Raw genomic sequence first — 8,529 nt, forward strand, 5'->3', positions numbered from 1 at the left:
ACATCAATTTGTTTAGATAAGTTTGGAATTATAATTAATTATTTTCAATTGAATTTAAATGTAGTGGTAAAATCTGTAAATAAAAAAATTACAAAAAGGAAATACATAATTTTTTATAAATGCAATGACTAAATCTGTAAATAAAAGAAAGTAAATATACTGCTATTCCTTTTTCCAAACAATTCTCATTTAATATTGTTATCCATGTTTCCAAACAAACTTCCTTTTTAAACTCTTATCCAAGTATCCAAACACACCGAAATTGTACTTCAGCTTTAATAAGATAGATTTTCTGACTATAATAATAAAAGACACTATAGTAAAGATGTTTTTATGTTGTCATCATAGTGGTTTTAGCGTTATAACAAACTCGACGGGACCAATGTGTAAGAGTGGTAGACTCAAATGTAATAAGCTTGTATAAGTACTGAATCAAAACCATAATTATGTAAATAAAATAATCGGTTATCAAAGAGAACAAAATGATTGTGGAAAGAAAGAACCAGAACATACCCAAACTTGATTGTACTTGCGGAGAAATTAAAGAAAGCAAAATCAATTATTATTTTTCATTAACGAATGGAGTATCAGTATCACTATGTGTCTTCCATGAGAAAGGGAAGAAGACTCTGAATGTGTCTTCTTATTCAGAGGTCCTCGGGACCATTGATGTCCTACAAATAACACAAGTCTCACATTTTAGTCTTTATCGATTTAGCTGAACCAATATCAAACCATAACATTATACCAAACCTTTCGGTTCCCTATATCCAATAAACCAAACAATAAAAAACCAAGCACAAAACCGGATTAAACACCACCAGAACATAAACTCGTTAGATTACCTTGTTCTCGACCACAGTCCCGTCGGGGACTTCCAGTTTTACCCCGGATTTTGCAGTCACAGTCGCCTTGCCCTTCAATAACCAAAAAGGAATATCAAACAACAAATTAAGGAAACTAATATATTAGATTCTTTTTGAAAAAATAATTAAAGAAATATCTTAGATTTTAGACAAGTTTTTACAAGTATAGTTATGCATACCTTGAGAACAACTGAAGAACCAAACGAGACATCACCAGACACCTTAAGGCTGTCTAGTTCGACTATACTAGGGATTGACTTAAACCGACTCAGGAAATTAGACACCTGTTTACAAAGATATGAGGCAAATTAATGTTTAGAGACTTTAGAGAAACAAACATGACTTGTGGCGTGTGTTTTTTTTGTTTCCTTTACCTTCTTGAACTCGGGTCCCAATTCAATCGATGGGTTCGAGGGGTTAGTTCTAGCACTGTTTCTGGTGACGAAGCCATCGACGAGGGTGTAGAGATCAGACTGTGGACGATTGAAAACTCTAATCATTACTCAAAATGTCTCTCTTACTCTGTTTTCGCTTTAGAATGTGGTGTTTACCTGGACGAGCAGCAAGTCTGAAGTTGCCTTCACTGGCAAGAAACGAGAGCGAGGTACATTAACACCAATGGCATTGTCAAAGAACTGTTTCGAGACAGAGAAGCAGACAACCAAAATAAGTTAGAAGAAGATTAAAGTTTGAACTTTATATTGTAAATTGTGTGACTAGGACATGCATATTACCCTTATTGCAGCACCAGCTGCAGTTTCAAGTTGAAGAACTTTCACTCCATCGACTTCCTGAATAAAATTATCAGTCTTTTCTCAGTTACACTCATGGAAATTGCAAAAAAAAAAAAAAGGATTACGTGAATCATATCTGTGTAAATCTTCATGCCAACAAAATTTACAAGGGCATGCACCTTTGGGTTAGGGATGATCTCCATTTTAAGTGCATCAGCTTCCACAAGCTTTTTAATGGCCTTCAAGTTAACCCATCTGTAAACTTACAGATTTAAAGTCTACAAACAACTTTATATATCTTCTAGAGTATCTAGAAACATGATCTACTTACAAGTTGTTTGTGTTGAATATCTTGAACTTCTCTATTGACTTGAACTCATTGACCTATACAAGGATCAAAACATGAGTGCAGTAGATTTTCTAAACAGGTCATACAAGTGAAAGTAAGCAGGAAGAAGGCACATAAAGAGTGTACAGTTTCCACTTAATAAGAACAATTTTATGGAGAGGGAGAAAGCGTTTTCAAGAGCCTTTACTAAATTATTCTATAAACTAAGCTCTTTCCCACTTTTCCCACGCCTCTAGTGAATATTCAAGAACAGATTCAAGCTGTAACAGGGAGGTAAACAAAAAGATGTGCAGACTTACATGTTCATCAGGAACCTGAGCAATCTCCAATAGCTGAGACAGACAAGAAGAAAACAATGTTATCCAATAGCACAATGAAATTGTAGCAGTAAGAAAATCGTCAGATGCAAAGAGGTTTGTGGAATATGATATATTATGAAACCGATAGACATACAGATCAATATAAGTTCTTTAGTTTGCAGTAAAAATTGCATCTACAGAATCCCAAGACAGTCAATAGCAGGTAAGAACCGATGAATCATGAATAAGAAAAGGTACATTCGAAACAAGATATGACAGTTAAGAGTTACCTGAACTTTTCCTTCATAAGAAATGAGAGTTCCTCCTTTAACATCAGCTAAGGTTTTGGGTGTAACCTCCATACAATATTCATTCTTGTTCTGGATCAAGTGCTTCAAGATTGCTGCAGCAATTATACCAAGTACGGGGCAAGCAGTACGTTCGTATGGGATTTCATGTAAAATTTTGACACTAACTATGTGTAAACAAGAACGAACAAACTACAAATAAGACATACTTAAGTCAACGATGGCACCCAAGTTGTCTGAATTGGCAACGAACACATACTCTTTACCCTGTGAGGCCCAGAAAACAAAAAAAAATCAGTAAATATGAACATCTTAAATGTTTTAAAAAAACATTACTCGACTGCATCAAAGAATGAACCTGTGATAAGAAAGCATCGAGCTTTCCACTGTTCATGAGGGATGGGAATACATCACCATGACCGGGAGGATACCTTCACAAAGATAATAGAATACAGAATAACCTATTAGAAAGAAAAAAAATCACAAGTTCTTGTTCTCTGCAGTCATGGACTAGTCTCAGATAGTACAAGGCATTATAATTTCAGTTATCAGTTATTATGATACTTCATCACGTAGGCAGATTAAACTGTTCTAACTTGCATAATAAGATTACTGTGTGGTTTGAACAGTATAACAAAATAAAATCATACCAGCCATCCTTGTCTGTCTTTCCCTTGCTGGGCCATGGCACAAACTCATCTGCGACAACACGGGGATATTTGCTCTAGAAAATCCAAGTAAACTTCATTAGTAGCAGACCCGATGTCAGTTTTTTTTCATACAGAAAACAAAAAAAAAATCATTTGCTAATTAGATATATGAATCCACACCACTAACCTGGTTGAAAGTGTGAATGTCAACATTTGAGTTGGTGTACTTTTCCACAATCTAAAATACGATGACAACAGTCAGCCAAAAAAAAAAAACTTCATAAGTGAAAAAATGTGATCCATACTACAACAGAAGTACCTTTTGAGTGTCATCATGTGTATTAAATGAGTTCATGAGAACCAACGGGACCTTGCAGCCATACTTGTTGTTGAGATTCTGTGCGTAAGCAATACATTGGATACAGTAAGTAAACATCAAGGAGGTCCTAGAGCAGAGTGATTAAGAAAATGGCAAACCTCAATCTGGATAACAATAAGATCAAGAAACGTCAAACCATCACGAACTTCGATAACCGACCTGCACAGAAAGAAAAAAAAAACAAGATATCATTTCTTCACATCCTAAATCTTGTGAATAAATCAGAGAATATCCACCAGAGTAATAAAGAGACAAAACAAAGTTTCATATCACTTCGAATTTGAAATCTCAAAGAAGGGCTTACTTAGGGCCAGTGCATCCCATTGTTGTCCCGAGACCTCCATTAAGCTTCAAGACAACAAGTTTGTCCAACAGATTCTTGGTCTCGGAAACATCTACCATCACATGTAAAACATAAACATCGTCTTACTATCACAGAACGCTACAAGCAGATATGCATTGAAGATGAATGGTATATATATACCTTGGGAGACGGGAGCCATTTTCTCGTAAGGAACAACGGTTTCATCAGTGGGTGTTTGGATCTTACTCCACTCAATGTGCTGTGCCTCGCCGCTTCAAAATCAATATACAATCAGTGACATATATACTAATTAGCCTAACGATTACGTCAACAACAACAACAACAACAACACAGAATCTATATCCAGATACGAACTACAGTTTGATCATCACAATCAACTTATAACGAACTGATCGAAAGAGAAATATACGAACCTGAGGTAGCGTGAGACGAGGTTGATGAATCCGCTCTTCTCATTCTCACTGAAACAACAACAAAACAGATTCAGTCGAAAATAATCAGATAAAGATCAAAATCAAAATCAGAAGGCTAACCTCATCTCGGTAAGGCCATCGACGGCGGATTTGAGCTGGGGGAGATTCTCGGTGGTGGCTGCTGCCATTGTCGATTATCGATTAGAGCTTAAAGATTGTAGAGGAATGGAGTTTGAAAAGGAGTAGTGGTGCCGAAGGTGACGACGATGCGTGATTGGTTGTTACCTCATATATATAAATGTTCTTCTACTCACCAATTGGAAATCTACACGTGGCACTCTTCATGTTTGTCCGGTTTAGTGTTTTATTGTACCGTCAGTTATTTTATTTTATTTTCTAAAACATTTCATGTTCAGTTTATATGTTTTTGTTTTGCTTGTTTAGTTCTACATATACTCAACTTTCAATTTTGTTTCCTACAATAATTTCACCCTTTTTGTTTGACTGACTGTAAAATTCGTTCAGACAAAACTGTGTTAGATTTTATAAACGAGATCATCATTATGTGTTGTTGTTATAAATTTCACCATTTTATCTATTTTCTAATTTCAAACATTTTATAAACGAGATCATGTTGTTGTTATCGAGTTTATTTGTTGAGCAATGAAATATCATTCCAATCAATCATTTTCTTTCAAACTACAGGATTATTAACCACGAATTCTGGGTTTTTAAAGAATCTGAATTTGAATCTGTTGACACTCAGATTACCCTGATTTGTGGTCACACAAATATATACTAAATTTTCGGTCCATTTGAAAATTCGGAAAAAAAGATCCATCAATGGACTGCACCTTCATTTGAAGATTAGTTTGGGTCTCGATCTCCAGTATACTCAGATTAAACAAAGATAATCTAATATATAAAGCAGAAGGTAACTCTCTTCTTAGAGTGCCATGTCATCAAATACTGCAAGGAAATCGCAACACGTGGTAGTCTCGGTTGAAATTTTGCGTTTCATTAAAACTCAAACGTGTTGGGCTTCGACTGAATACCTTAACCATGTATCTAAATTAAAAAGGAATCGCGTTTTATTACTTTTCGTTAGCGTTATTAATGGGTTATTACGAGTGTGATTTCGTGGGATTGGTATTTTGTTATTTGGGCTCATAAAATAAACAAAAACTAAGCTGACATTGACCTTCGTCTTCCTCAACATTGGCGACCAAATGATTTCTAAGATTCGAGCCGATTAGGTCAACCGACAATGGTGTTTTTGGAAGGTTGTGAGAGACAAATCTTCTTTAGGAATCTCTGGGTCGAGCTCCGTTCGTGTCGGTTCATCTGCGATTCATCTCCTCTGAAACGTTACGGGATGCATGCTTCTTATCTCTTTTAGAGACGGTGGATCTCCACCTATAAAAGGTCAGCTTTCATCCCCTGCACATCATCCTCACACTTCCTTATAACAAGATAAATTTCTTTTTCAGTTTAATGGCTAACTCATCTATCCTTCTCTCTGATTTGAAGTTTGATCAATCTTCAAGTTCTGAACTTTCAGATGTAAAAGCATCTTTTCTTCTTATGAGTTTCGGTGATTTTATGTGTTTAAGATATGCTATTTTGATTTGGTTCTGTCTGCGTCTGTATATGTGAAATTGCCGCTTATGTAAAAGCATCGTCTTTTGTCTTAGGACAGATCTCATGAGCAATCTTCTTATATGAGTTTCAGTGATTCTACTGACACTAAAATTGAATGCTCAGTTTGTTGCAGGCTTATCTTTCTCGAGTACAGAAGAGACATTAACCCTAGCATTTTCTCAATATGGCCGAGTACTTGCAGGTCAGTCCCTTAAATCTCAACACCAGTTTTAGTTCAGGATTTTTAGACGCAGCTGCATTAACACATCTCTTTTGTCTTCTTCTAATTTTTGGTCACTTCAGTGGATGGTGTAATGGATGATGTCAAATGAAGGCAAGGGTTTGCTTATGTCACATTCTCTTCTAAAGAAGAAGCTGTGAAAGCTTTATTAGAACTAAACGGAAAGGTATCAAATCTCTTCTTTATTGTTTTTAAGTCTAGCAAACTTTTTCGTAAGTTCAGTATCATCTAAATCATTTCACATAATAATTTTCTTTATAACATAAAGCTTTCTCATGTTAGGTGGGGAATGTTTATGATGAATAACTGTGAATTTCCTGGTGGAGTACTGAATCATCAACTATCCAAGTTGGTTATGTTGCGTAATGAATTTTGTTATTTTGATCACAGTTGGTAGACGGGCGGGTTGTGATCCGTGACACAACAAAAGTTGTAAAACAGAATCGACCCTTCCATATCAAAGACCTCAACAAAATTCTCGCTCGATCTGTGGCCGTTTTTCTTGGTTTTGGATCCATCGGGATGGGTAAGATTTATTAACCTTGGGAGGAAAAAGATTGCATAGTGTATAATACTTATCATAGTGATGTTAATAAACTCTTCAGGTTGATTAGTCATTGGTCAAGAATGGGTGTGCTCTAAAAAGAAACAGAGGAAGCTAAAGAGTAGCCCATACTGCTCCAAACACAGACCTAACTCTCACGGCTTGCTCTCTCCTGATCCTTGGAGATGAGGTTCAATGCGGAAGGACGAGAAACCCACCATGATCTCTCATGAGATTCCAATGTCCCGCAATAGCTCATACAGACAAGCTTTTCTAAATGGTGACTTTTTTACTTACCAAAGTCTAAAAGATTATTGGCTTGATGATGGAAGTAATATGTGAGAGCAAATCATTATGAAAAGTTGTCAACCTTTTCTCTGTTGTTTGATCGTGAGTACCACTGTACAAGGATCTATGGTGTGTATTAGAATATGCTTCTTTGTTTAGATTCTTTCATATCCTGACATGTGTGTATGGGTCTTGAAAATTACAAAATAGCATTCAAATCTATTGATATAGCACATGGAAACGTACATGAACAAAATTGTCAAGACCAAAAACAAAGGAGGAGGATGGTTGAGACTATCAATACTGTTTATATATGGTTTGCTTTCTTTATACACCAGAATACTCCTGCTTTACTGTCTCGACTGTGAGCTTGACCTCAAGACCTATCCCGACATTGGCCAAGCTGCATTTGCTACCACGTGACGTATCTTTGTCCCGGTAAGGGGCTATTCAAAAAGTTATGAATCTACCTTTATAGTAAAGGTTATAAAAGTTAAGAACCACATAAGAGAAATATGATTTGCGTTTGGGCTTTCGAACAAATGGAACAACAGAAAAGCAGGGCAGCAAGTAGATCAGTTAGTAAATCTCTCACTAATCATTCCCTAATTGCTATTAGAAGTCAATAGTACAATCCTATAAGCTTATACTATGTTTCATCTATAATATTACAATTATGTGCACTAATGGGACCGGGACTGTCTAACCACACACATCATAACTAAAAGCACAGACAGCTGATTCTGTTACAAATAAGGAATCATAATTAAACAATAATCATATAAACATTACCTTCTAATGCAAGTAAACAAGTTACGGTCTCTTAACACTATCAAGCTCTTCGCCATCAAAAGAGATTACAAAATCATTTGAACTTAGGTTCTATTTCTTTGGCAAATATCATTCTTTACTCGATAAGAAGGTGAAGATAGCTTTCCACAATAGTATAACTACATACATCCTGTGCATACATCACACGACAATAATATAATTGTGTATTTTAAAATACATGTGTATATTTACTATCTGGGTCAAATATATTAATTAAAAAACTAATATTACAAAAATAATTTTATAATTAATTATAACTCAAACAAATTTTTTAACAATAATCTACTGTGAAAACAAAATTTAGTAAAAACATGAGATAACCCACCTAAATATATAAAACTAAAGGAACAATATGTGAATTTATTTACAAGTTTGTATCTTTTCTACTAACAAAAATGAAAAGAAAGAAGAATCTCACAGGTTTTTTCATGGTCATCCAACTTCAGAAAAATCATAAAAAAAATGATGTAATGCTGCATCCAATTATTAATATAAAATTAAAACATAGATTACTTAACAAAAGAAATTCATCTTAAACATTTTAACAAAAAAAAAATCATATTTTGAAAAATAACAAGTAATATTTTATTTTGAATAATAAAAATAAAGAAAAATAAAATTATAACTAATTTTCAGATAACATGGTTTATTTAGTCTTCAA

General features: G+C 34.8%; 1 protein-coding gene and 1 long non-coding RNA gene across 5 annotated transcripts; one reads left to right on the top strand and one right to left on the bottom strand.

The window, feature by feature from the left end:
- Positions 1 to 425: 425 nt before the first annotated feature.
- On the bottom strand, positions 426 to 4,578 carry LOC130507153 (UTP--glucose-1-phosphate uridylyltransferase 2-like). Of its 3 annotated transcripts, XM_057001863.1 has the most exons (20): positions 4,444 to 4,578; positions 4,324 to 4,371; positions 4,070 to 4,161; positions 3,890 to 3,980; positions 3,684 to 3,744; positions 3,526 to 3,603; positions 3,394 to 3,444; positions 3,207 to 3,280; positions 2,915 to 2,987; positions 2,766 to 2,823; positions 2,539 to 2,651; positions 2,249 to 2,281; positions 1,932 to 1,984; positions 1,780 to 1,855; positions 1,601 to 1,657; positions 1,418 to 1,501; positions 1,241 to 1,339; positions 1,046 to 1,150; positions 846 to 917; positions 426 to 674 (listed from the first exon to the last, which is right to left on the bottom strand). In XM_057001863.1, exons 1-20 carry the CDS (start codon positions 4,509 to 4,511, stop codon positions 648 to 650), a joined length of 1,413 nt encoding a protein of 470 aa, XP_056857843.1. In that variant the 5' UTR covers positions 4,512 to 4,578; the 3' UTR covers positions 426 to 647. The 3 variants fall into 3 exon arrangements, with proteins under 3 accessions (XP_056857843.1, XP_056857844.1, XP_056857845.1); XM_057001864.1 differs by lacking the exon at positions 3,526 to 3,603; XM_057001865.1 differs by lacking the exons at positions 426 to 674; positions 846 to 917; positions 1,046 to 1,150 and having other exon boundaries at positions 1,241 to 1,358.
- An 883-nt stretch (positions 4,579 to 5,461) lies between these two features.
- Positions 5,462 to 7,259, top strand: LOC130507154 (uncharacterized). Of its 2 annotated transcripts, none has more exons than XR_008942221.1 (5): positions 5,462 to 5,748; positions 6,088 to 6,166; positions 6,268 to 6,371; positions 6,488 to 6,731; positions 6,811 to 7,259. It is a non-coding gene; the product is annotated as an uncharacterized LOC130507154 (long non-coding RNA). The 2 variants fall into 2 exon arrangements; XR_008942220.1 differs by having other exon boundaries at positions 5,469 to 5,748; positions 6,596 to 6,731.
- Positions 7,260 to 8,529: the final 1,270 nt, after the last annotated feature.

Source organism: Raphanus sativus, unplaced genomic scaffold, assembly GCF_000801105.2.
Source record: "Raphanus sativus cultivar WK10039 unplaced genomic scaffold, ASM80110v3 Scaffold4096, whole genome shotgun sequence".
Classification (NCBI taxonomy): Eukaryota; Viridiplantae; Streptophyta; class Magnoliopsida; order Brassicales; family Brassicaceae; genus Raphanus; species Raphanus sativus.

Bases quoted from the DNA above. Each gene is read 5' to 3' on its own strand.
- LOC130507153 (XM_057001863.1), bottom strand. From the start codon at position 4,511: ATGGCAGCAGCCACCACCGAGAATCTCCCCCAGCTCAAATCCGCCGTC. The intron at 2,652-2,765 runs GTATGTCTTATT...TAATTGCTGCAG, and splicing joins GGGTGCCATCGTTGACTTAA to CAATCTTGAAGCACTTGATC. The intron at 918-1,045 runs GTATGCATAACT...TGGTTATTGAAG, and splicing joins GTTCTTCAGTTGTTCTCAAG to GGCAAGGCGACTGTGACTGC.